The sequence below is a fragment of the Aegilops tauschii genome, chromosome 2 (genome assembly GCF_002575655.3).
Source record: "Aegilops tauschii subsp. strangulata cultivar AL8/78 chromosome 2, Aet v6.0, whole genome shotgun sequence".
Classification (NCBI taxonomy): domain Eukaryota; kingdom Viridiplantae; phylum Streptophyta; class Magnoliopsida; order Poales; family Poaceae; genus Aegilops; species Aegilops tauschii.
In genome coordinates, this window is record NC_053036.3 from 473,648,866 (window position 1) to 473,674,223 (window position 25,358).

Here is a 25,358-nt window from a genome sequence, read left to right on the forward strand (position 1 = left end):
AGGTGTCAATATATATGTTGGCGATTTATTTTTATGTTCAGTTTCGAAAAATTGAGGAGAGGAGAAATATACATTCTTTTAGCTGAGGTCTTAGCTAGTTTCATTGAGATTCCACTTGAGGTGATTTAATTACTAGGGCCCACTCTTATCTCAATGGTCCCAGCAGGTCAGTGGGCTGCTGCTATATGCCTCTCAGTCGTGCACAGGAGCAAATTCTTAAACAATGACGTAGATGAAGTCTTGTTTTAGGTTTAGGTCTTCTCCTTGAAGCACCACCCAGCCATCAGGCCAGCGCAAATGCTCAAAAAGAAAGGCCAGCGCAAATGCTTGGACATTGACTTACATACAGTTTCTGTTTTAGGTTCAGGTCTTCTCCTTGAACCGCGCCCCCACCCTATCTTCATTCTCCACAGATCTGCTCCGTCCCTGTGCTTTGCTTCTCCATGGAACAAATTGATAGAGTGAGAAATGCGACCCAGGCAGCAAAGGGATTCGCCTCAAGCTCCGCCGGGCAGCTGGCGAGGATCGAGGGCCTGGTGACTGTGGCCTGCATCCTTGTCGGCATCCTTGTTGTGTCCAACTCGAGGCGACGCCATGACGGCCGTTTCATGGCCAGGCTCGTCGTCTGGGGCGCCTTCATGTTCAACTTCCCGGTGATCTCCTACACCATCGGCCTGATGCAGTCGTCGTCCATCCGGAACGAGCTCTTCGTCGTGTGGGCCTGCTTCCTCCTCCTCCTCCTCGGCAGCGCCGACACCATGACGGCATTCAGCTTCAACGACAGCAGCCAGCAGACAAGATCCATGATGAACCAGGCCCTGCACGTCGTCTACCTGCTGTTTCTGATACTCTACTACAAAGGTCAGCTCCGCGGCAGCTTCCTCGTGATTTTATTTCTGCTCTGGTGCTTAAGCGTTGTAAGGCTTGGCCTGAGGTGCAAGGCCTACCGGTCAACGTGCCGCTCCCGTGGGCTGATCAGGGAAAACCAGGTCATGTTCGAGTACATGAAGTACGAACCACTGAACAGTCCTGGTATCCAAGGTGGTGTCTACAACGCAGAAACCATGGAGGGGTACATCTACCTTGTCGACGGCAAGGAAGTGAAGAAGGTGCAGTATGGAGAAGAGGTCATACGCGTGTCTTACCGCGAGCCGGAAACGGTGGTGGACGTCCCCGGAATTGACACGGCGCCGGACATCGCCGGAGCTGAGACGGGAGATGCCCACCAATTAAGGGTGGATGCCGAAAAAACAGTAGACGTCGCAAGAATCTGGCAATGCAAAGGGAAGTTACTGCAATATGGCGGCGATAAAGGTGCTTCAAGGCGCAGGGATCTGTGTCTCTCCTTTGCTCTCTTCAGGATTCTCAGGCTAAGGTTTGCAGTTGATCATGTTGGCAATATATTCTTCCCCTTTCAGTCTGACAAGTGTCGAGATTTTGTTGTCAAAGGGCTCCTCTCGGATGATGAAGATCTCGATAGAGCATTCCGGGTAGTCGAGGCAGAGCTCGGCTTCCTCTTTGATTTCTTTTATGCTCGGTACCCGTCCATCAAAGACACCCTAGCTCCCGATTTGATTGTGTATGCTGCGATCCTTGCAACCAGCATATTTACTCTCTTCTCCCCAGACCTCCTCAAGTACCAGCCGACTGGGGTCAGTGCAAACATCTTCATCCATGGCTTCAATCTTGATCTTCTCGTCACTCGTTTGGTCATCGTCTGGTACATACTTCTCGAGTCGTACCAGTTCCTTTCGTTGTTCATCTTCTCCGACTGGCACAAGGTGAAGATGTTGTGCCGGTACGTGCGGAAGGAGTCATGGCACATGGCGTTAGTGGAGATCCCACTCAAGGTCCTGTGCTATTTCACCTTCTCAAAGTACTGGAAGGGAAGCATCGGCCAGTACTTCATCCTCGACAATGCCCATCCTCACCCGGTGAAGTCCTTCCTATCATGGATATCGCTCGAGGCCCTGGACTCATCACTGATGACCAAGTCCATCAGCTTGCCACTCGATGTGAGGGAAGCTGTCCTTCGCCAACTCAAGGCCATTGCCGGCAAGGTCACCGATGGAAGGATGTGGCTGTATGAGATGGGCATCGTCGACCTGGATCTCGATCGCGACTGCTTGCTTGGCCACACGTATGCCCGCTACATCATGACATGGCACATAGCCACAAGCATCTGCAGCTACGGCAAAGAGGTGGCGGAGCTGAATGCCCGCAAACAGGCGGCGGAGCTGATTGCCAGCAAACAGGAGAATGCCAGCAAAGAGGCAGTTGAGCTCATGAAGAACCATGCGGTGGCTACTAAGCTGTCCGGGTACTGTGCATATCTGATGGCCTTCAAACCGGACCTGGTTCCGGACAGCACTTACACGAGCTTATCGATGGCCCGTGGTACGCTGCACAACGCCCGTGAGTTCCTTGGCAAATGCAAGTCCAACAAGGAGAAGTACGATAAACTGATCGCCTTAGGGAAGATACAGTCCACTAACCACGAGGTCCGCTTTCTGTCTGAGGGCGCGAGGATCGCTGTTTACCTCGTCGAAAAGATTAAGACCGAGGAGGAACGATGGAGGGTGCTTGCCACCTTCTGGGCGAACATGATGCTGTGGATCGGCTCATCGGACAGAGCAGTGGCACATGCCACCAGCATGGCAACCGGCGGGGAGTTCATAACACTCATATGGGCTCTGCTCACACATGCCTACGTGGTAGACAAGCTTCAGGAGAATGGTGGTAACTCAGGATTGCATATGCAGCTGAATAAAAATCAGGATGGGCAAGAGGCGACAAGCTGAACACGGAGACGAATGCACCGGAGAGTTTGTTTTTATCTTACATGGATAAAGTGTTGTTTCAGTCCTCGAATTAGCTATGCGTTTGGTTGGTGAGAAGTGATTTATTTGTGTAACTCTCTTTGTTATTATGCTCCTTTTAAATGGTCAGTGAGGGTGGATTGTATATGGAACAAAGTATGTATGGCAATAATAAACCAGCGTATCTATTGATTTGTAAGCATGTTTTATTGATTGATGTGGACCTCGTGTTGCTGGATGAACTCATCTTGAGACACTATTGGAACTGTAACATTTATAAGTTCCATCAATTTTTCTATTGTAGCCAGTCGTAATGCAAGACCTCTGAAACTAAGATCGCCCTGATTCTCAATATGTGTAGTAACCCACTTTATTGATTACACACAACTTACATACCAATTATGTCTTCTTGAGACGACATTGAACAACAAAGACAGCCATCAGTAATTGAAAATCAAAACCACCAGCCTCACTTGTTGGGCTTTTAGAACTATGCGCCATAGTTCACACGGTTCACAAACCCAGATGTTTCCTTCCCGCCTTTTCAGATGCAAATTACCACTGTGTTTGTATGTAAGTTATTAGGTATTCGGTGCATAAATTATCATGCCATTTGCACAAAAGCTACGGGGATATATTTTCAACAACTATTTTCCCCGAGTCAAAGTTAACGCAGTGCTTATATGTAAGTTATCAGGTTTGCGGTGTGTACATATTACCATTATCACTAGTGCAGAACCAGGCTTTAGTGCCGGTTCGTAAGGGCCTTTAGTGCCGGTACTAACCCCCCCCCCCCCCCCCCTTACTACCGGTTCGGCACGAGCCGAACCGGCGCTAAAGTGCCAGCACGTGGCACGAGCCAGGCCCGGGTGCTGGTAGACCATTAGTACCGGTTGGTAGCACCAACCGGTACTAAATGTTTGGGGGGGTTGGTTTTAATTTTTATTTTTCCATTAATTTTGTGTTTTCCATTTAATTCTTTTTTGTTTGCTGGTATTTTACGATACTACATATTGTATACGATCATATATATATATATATATATATATATATATATATATATATATATATATATATATATATATATATATATATATATATATATATATATATATATATAATCGAATGTCTCACAACCATCATTAATTATTCACACATACACATGTATATATATACAATTTCTCCTACATGTTGCCTTGGTGCCTTCGGAGCACGATGACAAGTGGTTCATGGGGCGGTAGCGGGTAATAGTATTCTCCTTTGTGATCTATGACTTGGTCGAGAAAAAATCCCGCTATTTCCTCTTGAAGTGCTCGTATGCACCTCTTTGAACTGTTAAGAAGGAGATCAATATGCATGTGTATTAGTTGTGTGACTAGATATCGACAATCATGTAAGATTTGTGAATAATGTTCTGGCAAACGTACCCAGTCCTGTCTATCAGATCTGCTCCTTTCGGACGCCATCATGCGAATGTTCTCGCAAACGTAGTATGCACACACTTCAGTCCCCGGCGCCTGCTTCAGGGCCTTTACGAGAATAGAATTTAATCAGATAATTATTAATCAATCATGTTAATTAATTAATGGTATTGAATCAAGAATTAAAGAGATGGTAGCTAGCTAGCTAGTACTACTTAATTACTTACCTTGGGTCGATACCAACATAGCTTTTGTCGCCATTTTCCTGGAGTCACCTTGATATACTTTGCCCAAGCCCTGCCCGCTGGCAAAGAAAATTAATAAAGGGGTTATTAAAAATAGTTCATATCAGGAAATGACGAACTAAATAGGCCGAGATATAGTTAATAATGATTGAAATAACCTGTCGACTATCCCCTTCACGATGCTGTAGTCACTATCTTTTTTAAGTAGTGAGTCCAGTACTTCAACTTTTCCTTCGTCAACTTTAATGTCTAACAAGATCCAGTGGAAGCTGCATGCGCATACGTTTGCATGTACAAATTAAGCGGGCATGTGCATAACACCAATCAACTATAACCCTAAACCCTATACACTTATTAACATCTAGCTAGTAAGCAAAAACAGAATTTGTAGTACAAGACAGTGCGACTCAATGAAAGTTGTAAGAAAGTAGTATATCTTCATTGCTATTGAGGCGCTTCAAGAACTCTAGCATGCATTTCTCTACATCTTGTCTACACCATTCCAATTTCCATGTGTATTCATTAACGGTATTTGGGTCAATGAACCCAATGCCATAGCGTCCAGCTTTTTTCATTTCATACATCTTCATCCTGCATAATACCACAAAAAAGAATATATAGTGAGGATATATAATTACAGGTAATTAATGATCAATCAATGAGCACTAGAGCTAGCTTGAGACTTAAATTACAGAAAGAAATCACTTACAGACAATAGCAACTAACGATAGATTTGTCGAGTGCATCTTGATTGAATAACTGAAATAGTTCTGAATACTCAACGGACAGAGCTTTCTTATTGAAGTAATGATCTTCCTCGACTTGCACCATGAGGGACTCTCGATTGGAAATCTTGGTAATTTTCATGTACCAATCATGCAATTCATACATTCTCGTTGGGAGGTTCTTGACCTCTTCGGGCTCGACCAAAGGTTGGCCCCGGACATATTTCCGTTTTATTTCCTCCTCTCTAAGCGGAGACATGGGCTCGATCTCGAGGAGTTGTCCAACAGTGATCTTGAGCATTTCAGCCTGCATTATATGCTCCTCGGTTATTACCACATCGCCCAGCTCGGGAACGTAAACGGTTTGCCCATAATAATATTGGGCGCGCGTACTCTCATGTGTTGTTGGCACAACAAGCGGGGGGTCGATTGCGCCGCCTGTTCTCCCAGCTGGGGAACGGTTTTCCCGCATTTTTTGACAGCTGCTTGTTGGCTCGAGCTCGAACTCGCTTCTTTCTGTAGTCGTGCTCGATGTGCCTTCCTGATTTGGCGCTCATAGTCTGAGTCAACAGGCTTGGGAGCTGGTGGTCTAGCCATACGAATGAAGTGGTCAATCTTTTCCTCAGGCACTTTCTCCCTCGGCGGCGTTGCCGGTTTCGGTCGAAAATGAGCGTCCACTTCGGCCCGCACTATTGCATCGTTTTGCTCCTCGGTCATGTCGTAAGGCCTCTGAGGAAGAGGAGCGAGGCTGCTTGGACCATATTTATATCGCTTGTCTCCGCCTATACTTTCTGTACTACCTCGACTTGTACCGCTACGCACCATAGCTGCGGCGTGTCTCTTCTGCGATTGCTTAGGCGGCGGAGACGGCTGACGTGGCTTAGTTGGAGCAGGAGGAGTGGCCTGACGCTGTGCCGGACTTGAAGCAGGAGGTGTGGCCTGACACAGTGTCGGACTTGAAGCAGGAGGTGTGGCCTGACGCTGTGCCGGACTTGAAGCAGGAGGTGTGGCCTGACACGGTGTCAGACTTGAAACATGAGGAATGGCCTGACGCTGTGCCAGACTTGAAGCAGGAGTCTGCTCACGCGTTCGTGGACTTGGAGGAGCGGGAGTCTGCTGACACGGTGGCGGACTTCGAGGAGGAGTCGGCAGACGCGGTGTCGGTGGACTTCGAAAGATGACGCAATCGTTTCTCCATAGGATGATACGATGTATGCCCTCTCCCAGTGTGTGCTCGTCGTCACCTCCAGGAATGTCAAGATCTAGCCCCGAATATGGGTCCACCACCTCATTAACCAAGACACGAGTATAGCCCTCTGGAATCGGGGCGCAATGGAAGGTTGCTTCGGGGGTACTTGTAAAAGCAACGACGTCCGCCACCTTCATGGATATGTTCTTCATTTTGAAGTGTAGCTCACAGTTAGTGTTCTCTATGATGTCATCTAGAGGGTATGTATCCAACAATGCGTCGCCCGGGGCGGAACCAACGCTGCTTCTCGGCATGGATGGGACGGTGCTATCCAATGCTGGATGATCACCCAATTGCTGCTGCCGCTGCTGAGACCCCCTTTCCTGGCTAAGCGAGTCGATCTGCTGCTGCTGGAATTTGAGTGCCAAGTCTGCGTGCCTTGCTTCTAGGCCTCGAAGGCGTTCCGCGTCCTGCTTCCTCTGCTCCTCCTCCAGCTTCCTTTTCTTCTCCTCCTCCATCTTCTTTCTTGCACGGGTCCTGTAGTCGTTGTTCCATTCTGAAAAGCCCTCATACCAGGGAATAACGCCCTTGCCTCGTGTTCTTTCCGGGTGTTCAGGATTTCCCAGGGCGCGCGTAAGCTCGTCATTCTCTCTGTTGGGCGTGAACACCCCCTTTCGAGCATCTTCTATTGCGTCAAGTAACTTTTGTTCTGCTCCTTTTAGACTTGCCTTCTTCGAAACCAGGCCTGTCTTCGGGTCCAACGCCCCCATGCGCATATAACAAAGTTCTGCACCTGGGGGGCCAGCTCCTAGTAACCGGAGTGACCCCTGCATCCTCCATCTCTTGCTCAGACTTATCCCACTTAGGCATTGCCACCGCGTAGCCACCTGGACCCAGCCTATGGAACTGCGTCTTTTTTGCAGCATTGGCCTTGTTTTTTCTCGACCGTTCCTTAGATAATTCTGATTCCTTGAATTTCACGAAAGCGGGCCAGTGTTCTCTTTGCTTCTCCAGTGTTCCCTTGAATTCTGGAGTCTTCCTTTCTGCAGCGAGGTAGTTGGCCCATACAGTTTTCTTGTGGGTGTTAAATGCAATTGCCATCTTCTTAAGAGCAGCGTCCTTGACTTTCTGCACATCTGCATCAGTGAAATAATCTGGTAGGGTGAAATGTTCCATAAGAGATTCCCAAAGCTTTTGTTTTGCTCTGTCGTCGACCCAAGTAACATCTGGGCGTTTAGTTTTTGGCTCTTTCCATTCTTGAATGGAGATCGGGAGTTGGTCCTTCACAAGAACTCCGCACTGATGAACGAACTTGTTCGCAATGTTCTTAGGCGTGAGGGGTTCGCCACTAGCTTTAATGGAATCGATGTTGTACTTTACACCCTCCTTCAACTTTTTGCCCGGGCCGCGCTTTGTCCTGCTGTCTGTAGAAGCAGATTTGCTCGATCCGGAGGGCTGAAAGAAGAAAGATCGATTCGTTAATATATCTTCAAATAAAAAAGCATGTGATGATCACTAGATGCCTGCTTATATAAATATACCTCGCCGGTAGTCTTTGTTATTTCAAGATCAACATTGTATTCGTCACATCATAATCATTGTCTGCGTCATCATAATCATAATCATAGTTCATGACTTCATCAGCTCGGTCGTCGAGATCGAATATCTTATCATCACCCTCCCCGGTATTGTTTAGATATTGTGAGCCGTCATTTGCTTCATTCAGATCATCTGGCCTGCTAGGGCTGCGTATGATCTCGAACAGGGCCTCTTCTCCCTCTCTGCCGGTATTGTCCGCCATAGCTTTTATTTAACTAATACCGAAGAAATATAAAACAATTTAGTATTCAAATTACAATGCATGGATGCAATCAATAAGGAAAAACTGAATCATATAGTACATAATATGCATCGTCTTGAATAATATATAATCTCGAATACATCGTCTCGAATAATATATAATCTCGAATACATCACTGGCTAGGTAGCTAATAAAGATCGAATACTATAGAAGAATCTAGGCCACTCGCGGTTCCTGGGGCGCGGGCGGTGGACACCCAAAGACAAGGAACCATCACAGGATCATATCTCCGGTCATCTGCCCAAAGAACCTGCCAGGTATTGGAGAACCTGACATCCATAGTAGCCATGTAGCGATGGACGTGCTCGTCCTCCTCCCTGACACGACGAAGCACCACCTCCGGCGGGGCCGGCTCCCTCTGCACCGAATGTGGCCCACGCGAACGCCACCAAAGGAGATCAGGGTCGACGACGGGACCGAGGCCGGGTTCCTTACCAAGCGGCGCGCCCCTCCAGGTAGCACCTCCCAGTGCCAGCCCGGCGGAGCCCAATCCCGGACATGGGTCAGCCGGACGTCGTCGCGAACGGGTCGACGGCGAGGATGCGGGCCGGGCATCGTCGAGAACAAATACTATATGCCCACAAAAAGTAACATTTTTTAAATGATTGGATTGTGATAACTAAAATTATAAGAAACTGAAAAAACATCGATCAACGTCTAACAATTTGACATTAATCTAATTCATCTAGCTAAAACTAATTCTAAAATTTCTAACATTTCTATATATATAACTAACATTTCTAATATTTCTATAACCAAAAAACAGAAAAATTGCTAACATTTCTATAACTAAAATTATAAGAAACTAAAAACTACCATTTCTATAACATTTCTAACATTTTTATAACAATTTGAAATTAATCGAATTCATCTAGATAAAACTAACATTTCTAAAATTTCTAACATTTCTAACATTTCTATATACTATTTGACATTAATCTAATTAATTAATTAATTCATCTAAAACATTTGTATAAAAACAGAAAAAACAGAATCATGTGTGTCTTTCTGTGTGCCTGTGTGTGTGTGCGTGTGTGTGTGTGTGTGCGTGTGTGTGTGCGTGCGCGTGCGCGTGTGCACCCTACGGCGCCGGCGGCGCGGTGGCTTCGATTGGAGGGAGGAGAGGGGCCGGGGAGAGGGGCTCACAACACGGGCGACGGCGACGGCGAGGCGACGGGACGGCGACGGGGACGGCGACTGGGGCGGCGGCGACGGCGACGGACGGTGACGGGGGCGGCGACGAGGGGCGGCGACGGGGGCAGCGACGAGGGGCGGCGACGACGGGGCAGAGGAGAAGAAGCAGAGGGAGAACGAACTGCCGAATTTTTTTGAAGTGTTTTCTTATATAGAACCCACCTTTAGTACCGGTTGGAGCCACCAACCGGTGCTAAAGGTCTGTTTTGGCCAGGCGAAGCGGCGGGAAGCGCACACCTTTAGTACCGGGTGGTGGCACCAACCGGTACTAAAGGGGGGGGGGTCTTTAGTACCGGTTGGAGCCACGACCCGATACTAAAGGGGTGCGGTGGCGCAGGTGCGGTGCGGGCAAGTTCAGTCCCACCTCGCTAGCCGAAGGGCGCCCGCACCTGCTTATAAGCCCCGCTGCGGCAGCTGTCTCGAGCTCCTCTCTATTGCAGGCCTTGTGGGTCTACCTGTTCTATGCTGCCCTATGGGCCTATTGGGCCTTTGCGGGCCTGCATCCTGGCCCAACAACATGTCGGGTTTCTAGTCGTATGCAGGCCGCTGTGGCGCAGTAGGCGGACTTTTTTATTTTCTTATTTTTTTTTGTTTTTTTGAGTTGTTTTTTGCTGTATTTAGAGTTCCTTTGTGAATATTTTTGCTTTAGGTACAAAAAATTACAAACTTTCTATTAGTGCCGGTAGTTTACAAATTTGAATAGTTTACATTTTGAATTATTTGAAATTTGTGTGAATCACTAGTTTGTGAATAACTTAACTTTGAAAATAGATTTTCAGTGATTCTTTTTTCTTATGTTTAATATTAGTGTGTTTTATCATTATATTAAATTTGGTAATGCTTAGGTTATTTAAAAAATAAAATGCCTTTGTAACGGATGAGTTTTCGTCCGAAACCCTGATACATCGAAAGAGATTGTCCATTTTATACACGAAGTGCATCCAGTTTTTGTGGTAACCCTCTCTACTTTTTTGCACATGCTATGTGGGTGAAATTATGATACCATGCCAACTTTCAACCTTTTCTGAGTTCATTTGAAATGCTTTTCAATTTCAGGGTCATTTAGCTGAAAAAAATCAGTAAATGCATGAAAGAATTTGTTTGCACATAAAATTTCTTCGCGTTTCAAATGCCAAAACACATAAATACCCTAACTATTACAGAGATTCCCTCCTGGGTGTGAAACACAGAAGAAAGTGATGATAGTGAAGCCGATCACATCCCAGGTCTTTGGGTGTGAAACTTTTTCTTCGCGTATGTCCCTTTGCGCCGTAGCCATGAAAGATCTTCATCATTTAACTGGATGCTCTTGTCAATATTCACTGTGAATGGAGCAATTTCATCAAACTTTTCATAATCTTCTGACATGTCTGTCTTGTCATCCACTACCAGGATGTTTCTCTTCCCAGAAAGAACTATGTGGCGCTTTGGCTCATCGTATGATGCATTCGCTTCCTTATCTTTTCTTTTTCTCGGCTTGGTAGACATATCCTTCACATAGAAACCTGTGCCACATCATTAGCTAGGACGAATGGTTCGTCTGCATACGCAAGATTGTTGAGATCCACTGTTGTCATTCCATACTGCGGGTCTTCCGTTACCCATATCGTGTCATATTGACCCATTTGCACCGAAACAAAGGGACCTTCAAACCACGTCCATAGTCAAGTTCCCACATCTCCTTTATGTAACCATAATATGTTTCCTTTCCCGTCTTGGTTGTTGCATCAAAGCGGACACCACTGTTTTGGTTGGTGCTCTTCTTATCTTGGGCGATCGTGTAAAATGTATTACCATTTATCTCGTACCCTTTGAAAGTCATTATATTCGAAGATGGTAACTGGGACAGCGAGTACATGTCATCTTCAATAGAGGCGTCATGCATGGTACGTGTCTGCAACCAGCCGGCGAAACTCCTGGTTTGTTCACGTGTAATCCATTCATCAGACCGCTCTGGGTGTTTGGAGCGTAGAAAATTCTTGAGTTCGTCCATATACGGAGCCACCAAGGCGGAATTCTGTATAACTGTGTAGTGTGCTTCAGTGAGAGAATGTCCGTCCATGCATATTTTTTGATTCCCTCCTAGCGTGCCTTTTCCATCCAGTCTGCCCTTATGCCGCGATTCAGGAACATCAATCGGCTTAAGGTCAGGAATAAAGTCAATACAAAACTCAATGACCTCCTCATTTTCATGGCCCTTGGAGATGCTTCCTTCTGTCCTAGCACGGTTATGAACATATTTCTTTAAGACTCCCACGAACCTCTCAAAGGGGAACATATTCTGTAGAAATACAGGATCCAAAACGTTAATCTCTTCGCATAGGTGAACTAGGACGTGCGTCATGATGTTGAAGAAGGATGGTGGGAACACCAACTCGAAACTGACAAGACATTGCACCAAATCATGCTCTAACCTTGGTATGATTTCTGGATCGATTACCTTCTGAGAGATTGAATTGAGGAATGCACATAGCTTCACAATGGCTAATCGAACGTTATCCGGTAGAAGCCCCCTCAATGCAACCAGAAGCAGTTGTGTCATAATCACGTGGCAGTTATGAGACTTTAGGTTCAGGAACTTTTTCTCTGCCATGTTTATTATTCCCTTTATATTCGACGAGAAGCCAGACGGCACCTTAATACTGAGCAGGCATTCAAAGAAGATTTCCTTCTCTTCTTTGGTAAGAGCGTAGCTGGCATGACCCTGATGTATGCCATCTTTTCCATGCATACGTTGCTGGTCCTCCCATGCCTCAGGTGTATCTTTTGTCTTCCCATACACGCCCAAGAAGCCAAGCAGGGTCACGCAAAGATTCTTCGTCACGTGCATCATGTCGATTGCAGAGCGGACCTCTAGATCTTTCCAATAGGGCAGGTCCCAAAATGTAGATTTCTTCATCCACATGGGTGCGCGTCCGTCAGCGTCATTCAGAACAGGTTGTCCGCCAGGACCCTTTCCAAAGACTACCTTCAAATCCTTAACCATATCATGTACATCAGCACCAGTACGGTGGCGAGGCTTCGTCCGGTGATCCGCCTCACCTTTGAAATGCTTGCCTTTCTTTCTTACGGGATGCCTGCTCGGAAGAAATCGACGATGTCCCAGGTACACATTCTTCCTACAATTGTCCAAATATATACTGTCGGTATCATCCAAACAGTGCGTGCATGCGCGGTATCCCTTGTTTGTCTGTCCTGAAAGGTTACTGAGAGCAGGCCAATCATTGATGGTCACGAACAGCAAGGCCTTTAGGTCAAATTCTTCCCCCATGTGCTCATCCCACGCACGTACACCTGTTCCATTCCACGGCTGTAGAGTTCTTCAACTAATGGCCTTAGGTACACATCAATGTCGTTGCCGGGTTGCTTAGGGCCTTGGATGAGCACTGGCATCATAATGAACTTCCGCTTCATGCACAACCAAGGAGGAAGGTTATACAAACATAGAGTCACAGGCCAGGTGCTATGGTTGCTGCTCTGCTCCCCAAAAGGATTAATGCCATCTGCGCTTAGACCAGACCATACGTTCCTTGCGTCATCTGCAAACTCCTTCCCGTACTTTCTCTCAATTTTTCTCCACTACGACCCGTCAGCGGGTACTCTCAACTTTCCGTCTTTCTTACGGTCTTCTCTGTGCCATCACATCGCCTTGGCATGCTCTTTGTTTTGGAACAAACGTTTCAACCGTGGTATTATAGGAGCATACCACATCACCTTGGCAGGAATCTTCTTCCTGGGGCGCTCGCCCTCGACATCACCAGGGTCATCGCGGCTGATCTTATAGCGCAATGCACCGCATACCGGGCAAGCGTTCAAATCCTCGTACTCACCGCGGTAGAGGATGCAGTCATTAGGGCATGCATGTATCTTCTGCACCTCTAACCCTAGAGGGCAGACAGCCTTCTTTGCTTCGTACGTACTCTCGGGCAATTTGTTGTCCTTTGGAAGCATATTCTTTATCATTACCAGCAAATTTCCAAATCCCTTGTCAGATACACCATTCTTTGCCTTCCATTGCAGCAATTCCAGTGTGGTGCCCAACTTTTTCTTGTCAGCTTCGCAATTCGGGTACAACAATTTCTTGTGATCCTCTAACATGCGCTGTAACTTCTTCTTCTCCAAATCACTTGCGCAGTTTCTCTTTGCATCAGCAATGGCCCGACCTAGATCATCAGCGGGCTCATCTGATGCCTCTTCTTCAGCTTCTTCCCACATTGCCAGCTCAGCTTCTTCCCCCATTGTTGTATCATCGTATTCAGGGAACCCATGGCCAGGATAGTTGTCGTCGTCCTCTTCTTCTTCATTATCTTCCATCATAACCCCTCTTTCTCCGTGCTTGGTCCAAACATTATAGTGGGGCATGAAACCGGACTTAAACAGGTGGACGTGAATGGTTCTTGACGTAGAGTAATTGTGATCATTCTTACAGACTAAACATGGACAAGGCATAAAACCATCCGCCCGCTTGTTTGCCTCAGCCGCAAGCAGAAAAGTTTGCACGCCATTAATGAACTCGGGAGAGCATCGGTCATCGTACATCCATTGTCGGCTCATCTTCATTACACAACACCGAATAGACCAAATTAATACAAGTTCATACATAAAGTTCATACAAGACTTAAATGCAACAAAGAAATAACTCTCTAACTAAAGAATTTAAATGCAACAACAAATGCGATCAAGATCGCAACTAAGGTAACAATTGATCCAACAGCATAATGATACCAAGCCTCACTATCAATGGCATATTTTCTAATCTTTCTAATCTTCAAGCGCATTTTCTCCATCTTGATCTTGTGATCATCGACGACATCGGCAACATGCAACTCCAATTCCATCTCCTCCCCCTCAATTCTTTTCAATTTTTCTTTCAAATACTCGTTTTCTCTTTCAACTAAATTTAACCTCTCGACAATAGGGTCGGTTGAAATTTCCGGTTCACAAACCTCCTAGACAAAAATATCTATGTCAACTTGATGGGCATACTTTGTCATAAACACGAAATGCAACAACTAGTTTTAAAAGAGAATATACCACATCCGAATCATAACAAGGATGAGGGCCGACGGGGACGGATATCAAAACCATGGCACTATGTATAACAAACAACGTACGGGTAAGATAATTATACGAGTAACTATATATCTAAATCACACAAACATCAATTTGGTAATGTAAAACATTCATGAACAAGAGGCTCACCACAAGGTGGTGCCGGCGACGGAACGGTGCGGGCGATCGACTGTGGTTACGACGGAGATTTAGAAGGCACTAAGTAAACCACACCTACATATGCAAACTAAGTGTTAGTTTTGACCATAAATTGCATATAAATCAAATACTAGCACATATATTTTCTACCAAATTACTAAACTCATAAATTAATCACTATACAAAGCATTGCAAGAGCTAATCTAGCAATGAGAGATGAAAGGACAAAGTTGCTAACCTTTGTGATCATTTGAATGGATGGGGGCCTTCAAATCTTGACAAATTTTGGGCAAAATGTGTGATGAGCTCGAGAGGAAGAGGGGAAGAACAGAGAGGAGAGGGGAAAGGGGAAAGGGGAAGAACAGAGCGAGCTCGGGTGGACGAAGGGTTTATGTAGGACGACCTTTAGCACCGGTTCGTGCCATGAACCGGTACTAAAGGTGCTGGAGGGGCCCCGGACTGACAACATCCTGCCACCACTCACTTTAGTACCGGTCCGTGGCACGAACCGGTGCTAAAGGTCGGCCACGAACCGGTACTAATGAAAGCGGCTGGCTAGCCGTTGGAACCGACACTAATGCACACATTAGTGCCGGCTCAAAAGCAAATCGGCACTAATGTGCTTGACATTTGACCATTTTTCTACTAGTGTATATTTACAGAAGTTACCGAGGTGTGTTTTTAACTACTTTTTCCACGGGTCAAAAGTTACCATGGTGTTTCACCTAAGTTATGAGGTATGTAGTGCTTAAATTACCATATAATTTACACATAAATTACTAGGGTGTGGGTATGTTTTCAATAATTTTTTCCCTTGCATCGAAAAATTACCATGGTGTTTGTATGTAAGTTATTAGGTATATGGTATGTAATTTCTCACGTTATTTACATAAAAGTTAACGGGGTATGTTTGAACAGAAAAATTCCACCAGATGAGGTGTTACTCAACATTTTTTTCTTTAGGGTCAAAGGTGCCACGGTGTTTGTACGTAAGTGATAAGGTTAGTGGTACGTACAGAAGATACCGGTTGTATGTTTAAACAACTTTTTCCAACCGAGTGAAAGTTACCATGGTGTTTGAACATAAATTATTAGGTCTATGGGGCGTATATTATTATGCTATTCACACAGAAGTTATCGGGGTGTGTTTTTGAATTAAAAAAATCCCTGGTCAAAAGGTACCATGATGTTTCTATGTAAGTTATCATGTCAAAAGGTACCATGATGTTTCTATGTAAGTTATCATGTCTGCAGTGTGTATATTCCATGCTATTTACACATGAGTTATCGGGAGTATGTTTTCCAACAACTCCTACCCCCTTGAGTCAGAGTGACCGCAGTGTTTGTATGTTAATTATCAGGTCTGGTGTGTAAATTACCACGATGTTTAAAGAGAAGAATATTCAGAGGTATGTTTTGAACAATGTTTTTTTCCATCGGGTGAAAGCAATCATGGTGTTTGTATGCAAATTATCAGGTCTATGACGTGTATATTACCACACTATTTACACAAAATTACGAGGGTATGTTTTCAACAAAAAATCTCAGTGTCAAAATTATCACAGTGTTTGTACGTGAGTTACTCTACCATGCTATTTACACAGAAGGTACCAGACTATGTTTTGAATAACTTTTTTTCCCGAGTCAAAAATTATCATGGCGTTTGTATGCAAGTGATCAGGTCCACGGTACGTAAAATATCATGTTATTTACACAGAAGTTATCGAGGTTTATTTGAACAACTATTTTTCATCTCAAAATATACCAAGGTGTTCATATGTGCATGAGAAGGCGCACCCTACAATTCTTTATAAAAACTATCCGTAATAACGAACTTGCAAAATGAATGGGTTTATCATAAAAGAAAATTGTTGTTTATGACTCTCCTTCACCATGGTAATTAACATTGGCGTGCACAAAATATGTTAGTCTTCATTGTTGAACAAAAGCAAGGTGGGGAAGCCACGGATCGAACCTACGATTTCATAAGCTCGTTGCGTGTTCGAAAGCCAACCATCCGGCCACAATGACACTTAAAGAGATCCGGTCAGCTTTTAAGCCCTAGTAAGTGCTCTTTGCTTTTCAGTGAAAGATGTCCAGGGACCTCACAAAACCAGATCAAGGAGATTTTGGGCGTAGTGTCGTCCCCGTTTGAAAGCAAATACTTGGGACCACCTACACCTGAGGGGAGAATGAAAGGAGCGTACTTTCAGCCCATAATGGATAGGTTCTAAAAAAGATGCAACGATTGGTGGGAGAGGTACATGTCGCATGCAGCAAAAGAAACACTTGTGAAATCAATAGCCCAAGCCTTGCCCACACATGTGATGAGTGTGTTCAAAATGTCAGCGGGCTTCTGTGGAAAATATGAGAGGCTTATCAGACAATTCTGGTGGGGTGAAGACGGAGAGCATCCCAGAGTCCATTGGATGGCCTGGGACAAGATGATAAAACCCAAGAGAGGAGGTGGGATTGGTTTTAGAGATATGCAAGGATTTAACCAAGCGCTCTTGGCTAGACAAGCATGGAGACTGTTACAAAACCCAAATAGTCTCTGGGCTAGAGTCCTCAAATCCAAATACTTTCCCCATGGTGAGCTCCTCGATACAGTTTTCGCTTCTGATGCATCGCCAAGTTGGAGAGGGATTGAGTTCGGGCTGGAACTCTTGAAGAAAGGCCTTATTTGGCGTGTTGGAAATGGCAGAAGCATTCAGATTACGAGAGATAATTGGATCCCAAGGAATGAGGGGCTTAGAGTAGCTAATTTCACTACCAGAACCAGGCTAAGATGGGTCAACCAACTCCTAACACAAGGATCCAATGAGTGGAACACTGAGCTAGTCCACCGGATATTTACAAAGTTTGATGCAGAAGAGATATGCAAAATCAAATTGCCGACCAACCCAACAGATGACCACTTGGCATGGAACTACGAGAAAACTGGAATGTTTTCAGTGCGCAGCGCCTACAAATTAGCTATGGACCTACCAGCGCGTGGGCTAGCCAACTCGTCCTCCTCAGGGAGCAGCAATAACAGGAGCATATGGGATCTTATTTGGAAGGCGGCTGTCCCGGAGAAGATAAAAATCTTTGCGTGGAGAGTCGCGATAAACACTCTTGCCACCAAGAAGAATAAGTTTAGGCGTACACTGGAACTGGATAGCACCTGTAACATATGTGGAAATGCAGAAGAGGAGGAGTTCCATAGTGTGGTGGAATGCACGAAGAGCAAAGCCTTGAGATCGGCTATGAGAGCAGTATGGCCCCTGCCGGAAGAATCTGCATTTAGGAACACCGGCTGTGATTGGCTGCAGATGCTACTTGATTCATGCAATGCTGATATGAGGAATAAAGTTTTGCTGCTACTGTGGAGAGCTTGGTTCTTACGCGAGAATTGTGTGCACGGGGATGGGAAGGAATCCATATCTAGGTCAGTATCCTTCTTGACCAGGTATGAGGAGGAAATTAGAAACTGCACTGTCGACACAGTAAATGAGAAAGGCAAAGTTCAGGTGGGAGGGAGTACAGATACCATAGTGAAGCTGTATAATGATGCAGGTAATCGGTGGATTGCTCCCCCAGAGGCCAGTGCTAAACTGAATGCAGATGCTTCATTCCAGGCAGAATCGGGACAGAGCTATGCCGGGGCTGTGACTAGGGACCATCGGGGGAGAGTGTTTAACTCTCTTGGTCAGAATACCGGAGTTTGCACGGACATAACTGAAGCGGAAGCATGTGCCGTGCGTGAAGGCCTAAAAGCTCTTTCCACTCGCTTTAATGGGCACTTAATCGTTGAAACTGATTGCAGGATACTAGCCAAGGAACTCTCCCCGCAGGCTAACAACAAGTCCAAGTGGTTCCCAATTATCAGTGATATTCGAGGGTTTATGAGTCTTTTTGAGTCATGCAAAGTTAACTGGATCAGCAGAGAAAGAAATAAGCTGGCCCATGTCCTCGCGGCTGAAGCAAGAGAGCATGGTGATTTCCAGATGATTGGAGCTGTACCAAATAGGGTACAGGAGGTTTGGTTGTTTGATTGTAATCACTCTCCTGTATAGCTTTGGGGCTCGTCATTCTCAAAAAAGAAGAAGAAATAATCACAATTTATCTAGTGTATTCTTCTTTCCTTTTTTCCATATAAGAAAACAACCTATATTCTAGATATACTTTCCAGAAAAATCAACTCAATTTTTATTTGAATTCGAATAATTTTAAATATAAAAATCTTGATAAAAGATAATATAGTACAGAATGAATGTACTTAATTTTTTTGGACAAATCAACTAAATTTTTGTTTGAGTTCGAATAATTTTCAACTAAAAGTTCTAGATTGCAAAAAAAAACTAAAAGTTCTAGATAAAACAAAATATAGTGCAGAATGAATGCACGTCAATTATTTTGGATAAATCAACGAAAGTTTTGTTTGAGTTGGAACAATTTTAAATTTGAAAATATAGGTAAAAGAAAATATAGGTCAGAATGAACGTACATATTTTTTCCAGACGAATTAACTAAATTTTTGTTTGAATTTGAATAATCTAGGGAAAATAAAATATAGTTAACAATGAATGTACGTAAATTTCTTTCGGACAAATCATCAGAAATTTTGTTTTAATTCAAATAATTTAAGTTTGAAAATGTAGATAAAAGAAAATATAGGGTAGAATGAATATATGTAAATGTTTTTGACAAATCAACTAATTTTTTGCTTGAATTCAAATAATTTTAAATTAAAAATCTAGTTAAATGGAACAATAGTGCATAATGAATGTACGTAAATTTCTTTCGGACAAATCAACAGAAATTTTGTTTGAATCCGAACAATTTTAAATTTGAAAATCTAGAGAAAAGAAAATATAGTTGAGAATGTGAACTTTTATCCTAAAGGATATATAACTTAGTAGTCCATAGTAAACACGGATAAATATAAGGTGTGGCGGTCAGGACGACCCATCGTATTTTTTTAAGGCCAATTTATTTACACCTTACACAGACGGGTGGGACCCAGTGGGCGACTATGTTTGTAGTTGTGGGCTTTTGTACGAAGTTAAAAAACCAAGGGTGTTTATGCAAAAAAACATTATGCGCACAACGCTTCATCGACCATGGCATGCCACGTCAGGTCACGTAGGAAGTGAATACACCCGCGTATGGGAAATGTCACCTTGGCAGGGAAACACCTGCGTACGGGGAAATGTGATTGTATTTGCACGCCCGTGTAAGTTTGATGGCCAGAAACATGTATTTTACTTCGAGTGTATTTGCCTCTTTTTCCTCAACACATGCAACATGAATTTTAAAGGAAAATCATTTTAAGAAACTACTCAAATCACAATTAGGAATATTTTACTTTTTGTGGGATTTGCATATAAAATGAAGATAAAGAATTCTCACTTCAAAAATATAGTTGTTGATTTTTTATTCCCAATGATATTGGGAGATCATTTCCAATTAACCATTTGTCGAAATGGCTCCTATATTTCTATTAAGTCATTGGGACAAAACCTGAATTCCATGTTACAGAGCAAAATACTAAGAGTAACTTTAGTAGATCCGGCAAAAGACTCCGTACTGTAACAACGCGAATAAAACCTCCATACAAGATATTGCAAAACATCCTCGTCCTGTAAATACAGGTTGCCCTAAAAAATGGACTTCGTCCCGTACATATCCAGGATTGGAGGCAGTCCCGTACATATCCAGGATTGGAGGCAGTTTTGGCAGGGCGTGTAAAACAAGAAACGGTCGACGGGAGGGAACTTCCAGCTCCCACCACGGTCTGATCTCGATTCCGGCCATCCCTATCGCCTCTGCTCGATCCTTCCCGAGGGCCTCCGCGCAACCTCGCCGGAACACCTAGACATCGGCGACCACTGGACCCTAGGCTGCCTCCTTTCCTGCCTTCTTCCTCCATGTTTCTTCCGCTCTTGTTGCCGCTTGATGCACCCCGTTTCCCGCGCGAGCTGCTGCAAGCGGCAGAGGATCTGATTGCTTTTCTTTTTTATGTGTGAGGGTGTTTCATGCTATTTTGCAAGGACCTTATTGTAAATTCAATTGATTTATATGGGATCTGTTCTGCCGACATACAAATCGTACTGCAAATTCATTTTAGAGGGAATCATATAGTATTTTTAGACACTACAAAAAAAAGACACATCCGTGACATTTTGGGCCGAACGAATTTTTTTTCTATCATGCTTATGACACTTCTATGACGATAATTGTGACAAAACCCGGTATCATCATAGATGTGGTGGGCTCCTACTTCTATGACAAAAAATCATGACAGAAAATGGGCTTTTCGTCCTGGACGGGCCAGGGACGCAGCTGTATGACATTCTTTGGGCCGTCCATGACGAAAAAAAACGTGGTAGAAGCGAGGGCGAGGAAAATATCGGGGAGTTCCCGGTTATGGTGGGTAGTCGGGGGCCGAGCGATGCACATTTTTCTCGTACACGTACGCGCGTGGGTGCGTTCGCCTACTGAACCCGAGCGATTGCACTGCAGGCTATGCGTTACTGAACCCGAGCGATCGATCGATCTGGCTGTTAACTGAACCCGATCGAGCGATTCTTTCACTACTGCTGCTAACTGAAGCCGATCGTACCTGCTGCCTCTTGATGAACTGTGAGCGTTGTTGGGGGGGTGGATGAACAGTTCCCCGTGGGGGTTGGATGAACAGGACCCCGTGGTAGTAGAGGCCGTTGTCGCTGGATGAATAGGACCCGGATCGAGCCGGTTGGGGGTGGATGAACCGGACCCCATGGAGGGCTGGATGAACAGGACCCCGTGGAGGGCTTGTTGAACAGTAGCCGGTGCAGGGCTGAATGAATAGTAGCCCATGGAGGGCTGGTTGAACAGGACCCCGTGGAGAGGGCTGGTTGAATAGTAGCCGGTGGAGGAGCGGTGGAGGCTGGATGAACAGGAGCCCGTGGATGAACAGTCGCAGGTGGAGGCTGGAGGAGGTCGACGGCGGATGAACAGTAGCCCGTGGAGGTTGGAGGAGGTCGATGGTGGAGATGAACAATAGCCCGTGGAGTCCCGTTTTGCGATACGCCACACCCCTCCCGATGAACAGGACACCCGTTTCGACCGTAGCGCTCCAACACAAGTCCGTTTCCTCCATTTTGCGGTACGCCACACCCCTCCTGATCAACAGGACCCCGTTTTGACCGTAGGAGGTCCAAGAGAAGTCCGTTTCCTCCGTTTTGCGGTACGCCACACCCCTCCTGGTGAACAGGATCCCGTTTTGACCGTAGGCGGTCGAACACAAGGCCGTTTCGTCCATTCTGCGGTACGCCAGGCCTCGTTTCGATCGGTTGTTCCGTCCAAGCCGGTTGGCTCCCGATGAACACGACGACGCAGTTTCTCCGTTCCGACCCAGCCGGTTGGCTGCCGATGAACAGGACGCCGTCGCTGCCTCTCCATGTACACGAGCCCTCGCCGTACGTATGCGCGAGTAGGCGTTCGAGACCCCGCCCGTATGTATGTACGTGGCCGTATTTACTTTCTTGCACCCTGGCTGTACGTATGTGTACATGCTACGTGCGCGCCTCTACTACGACACGTGCCCTTCCTTACTCGGCCACGGTTCATCGCTGCAACCTGCAGACAGACCGATCGTATGTACGTACACGTTTGCGACCAGAATGACAACGCTACGTACGCTTCAACCAGGTGGGTCCCGACTGTCAGGGAGGATAAGGAGGCACTTCCCCGCGTGCGAAGATGTAGCTGCTGGGTCCCGGCAGTCACGGGGAAACAATTTTTCGCGAAATACGGTGGCCCGTCCGGTGGGTCCCTACTGCCAGGTGGAGGAATCATTATTTTGCACGTAATAAGGAGGTACTTCCTTGCTGCGGCCGTGGACCCAGCTGTCAGCCTCTCCACGTATAGTACTCTTTCGATGGAAGTCGTTCCTTGACCACGCCACACCGAGAGCACCAAGGCAGTGGACGACAGGGAGGCCTAGGAAGGGGACGACGCGGAGCCGGGGAAGACGCGACAGTGGATGCCCATGCGGAGAGGAGTGGGAGGGTTCTCTGGTTCGGCTGCGGTGTGAGGCTGCCGTCACCGTAGAATAACAAGGGGTGTGGGTGAGTAGAGGGATGGCCTGGCTAGCAGTGGGAGTAGTAGGGGGCGGTGAGGCCTTCGCGGCAGCACAGCCGACCACGGGAGGCAGGAGCAGGCGGCACAACCGACGCTGGTTTGGGCGGCTGGAGCAAGAAAACCAGAGGTTGAAGCAGCACTACGGCCGTTGGATGGATATCGTATGGTCACTGGAGCTAGAATCGTTCATATTGACTAAGTTGACAAAGCCCTCCGTCCCCGTCAACTTAGTAGGCCCACAAGTCAGCCTCCCACTATGGTGGGTCCCAGCTAGCAGGGGGAGTATTCATTTTTTGCGTAATAAGGAGACACTTCCTTGCGTGCGAAGATATAGTTGCTAGGTCCGAGCTGACAGCGGGGGGGACGTTTTTTTTCATGAAATACAGAGGCCCTTCCAGTGGGTCCCAGCTGTCAGGTGGAGGAATCATTATTTTGCGCGTAAAGGAGGCATTTCCTTGTGTGGGTCCCTACTGTTAGCCTCTTCCGATGGCTATTGTTTGTTGACCATGTTGACCTCACCGCGCCGAGAGCACAAACGCGGTGGACGAGGGCGAGGCCCAGGAAGGGAATGACCCAGAGCCGGTGAAGCCACAACAGCGGATGCCCACGCTGAGGGAAGTACGAGCACTGACTGGTCGGCTGCGGGGTGAGGCTGACGTCGCCAAAAAATAACAGGATGTGCGGGTGGGTAGAGGGATGGCCTGGCGGCAGCATAGCCGGCCACGGGAGGAGGGAGAAGGTAGTCCCGCCAGCGCTGGTTTGGGCGGCTGGAGCAGGAAGATCAGAGATTGAAGAAGGACGGCGGCCGTTGGATGGACATCCAACAGTCACTACTCTGAGTTGACTAATTTGACAAAGCCTTGCGTACGCGTCAAATTTTCTTTTAGGACAGCGTCATCGTCAACCTAGTAGGCCCACAAGTCGGCCTCCAAATCTGTGGAAAACAACATACAACCCATTAGCCATTATTTTCAATAATCTACAGTCCATTTGCTAATTCTTAAGGATATTTTGAAGCCCATATTCTTTTTATTAGCATTACCAGCCATATATTCTGGTCATCGCTAAAAAATTCAACGAAATTTTGCATATTTCGGTGGGGTCCGAACTCTTTTAATCACGAAATTTCGAGTCACGTTAAAAATAATTTTTTAAAAATTATATCAAAATAAAATTCAAAAAAAAATCCGCAAAAAATGAAAGAAATTTAAAATCTTAACTAGCAAGATGCCTGTGCGTTGCACGGAACATGAAGATGCATTTGTATGAGTAGTTTATCTTGTGGGAGAAAAGGATGAACGAGGGAAAGCCGTATCTGCAAATGCGGAGAGGAGTGCGGGTAAATTGTCATAGTTTCCTTCCTATCCGTTAGATATAGATAGGACGGCCTATATTGCAGGATGGTAGACACACCATTATCACCAATTCTGCTTTTGATAAGAGTAGAGAAATCCAGAAAAAATGATATTTTAATGTAATTGCCGGTTGGCTTTGGTTTAAAAATTTACAGCCCATTTCCTACAACTTATAGCCCATTTTCTGGGAAAGCCCATTTCTTACTACTTACATCCCTCCTTGTCTTGAAAGACTTGCAGCCCAGCAGGGCTGAGAAAAGCAAGTTGGCCTCGGTTTTGGTATTCTCCAAAAAAAGAACTGGACTGGCCATTTTCAGAAAGAAAAAAAGATGTCAACTGGGCCCGTCATGTGCTTAAATAAAAACGTAAGCGTGGGCTAGATGGGTCACAGCCCCCGCACAACACATAGTTGAGCTCCATCTCTGAAACTAAAAAACAACTGGGTGAGCCCACTTATACTGCAGCTCGTTGTGTAATTTTCTCGTTTATTGACTATATTGACAATGGCGTGGGACCTAGTTGTCAAACAATTAGGAGGAAGTATTTTTTTGGCTTGTAATAACGAGGCACCTGCTTGCGTAATGCAATGACCCTGGTGGGTCCCTACTGTCAGCCTCTCCACGTACAATCATCTCCTGATTCCTCTCGGTTGTTGACCATGTTGACAACGCCAGACGGCGGCGGGCACAGCGAGCGAACCAAGGTGAAGAACGACGGCGAGGCCTCGGACGGGAACGAACAGGAGCCGTGGAAGATGCGGCAGTGTAGTGGCAGGCGGAGGGGAGTACGAGGGTAACAACATGCAACTCAAGCTTACAAACAGTAAAAAAAGCCCAAGGATTAAATGTTCATCAAATTTAGACAAAAACCAGATTGAACATGGCAGTAACATCTAACCCAACCACTCTTTTTTGCAGTCACAAACAAATGGATCGGTATGATCCTTAAAATCAACATCCTGTGCAAAAAAAAATTGCAGGATGACTACAATTTGTTGTAAATAGAAGCCGAGCACGTTTAGAAGCCCATTTGTCGACCTGAAACTTCTTTTTTTGCTGTTCAACGTGTCCGTCCGTGAGAAATCTCTTGCTGTAAAACTTAAGCCTTATGGACAATAGTAACCTCGCATTCAACAGGAAGAATGTGACAAAGCTTCTGTTTGCCTGGTTGGATGCATATCCTTCCATCGTTATTGTCCTGAAACGAATGTCATGAGAACTGAGAAAATC

General features: G+C 45.7%; 1 protein-coding gene across 1 annotated transcript; it reads left to right on the plus strand.

Annotated features, from left to right (window-relative positions):
- Nucleotides 1–443: 443 nt before the first annotated feature.
- On the plus strand, nt 444–2,801 carry LOC109742166 (uncharacterized). Its single transcript, XM_020301253.1, has one exon. It carries the CDS (start codon nt 444–446, stop codon nt 2,799–2,801), a length of 2,358 nt encoding a protein of 785 aa, XP_020156842.1.
- Nucleotides 2,802–25,358: the final 22,557 nt, after the last annotated feature.

What these genes read in the sequence shown, in the direction of transcription:
- LOC109742166 (XM_020301253.1), top strand. Translation starts at nt 444, where the DNA reads ATGGAACAAATTGATAGAGTGAGAAATGCGACCCAGGCAGCAAAGGGA.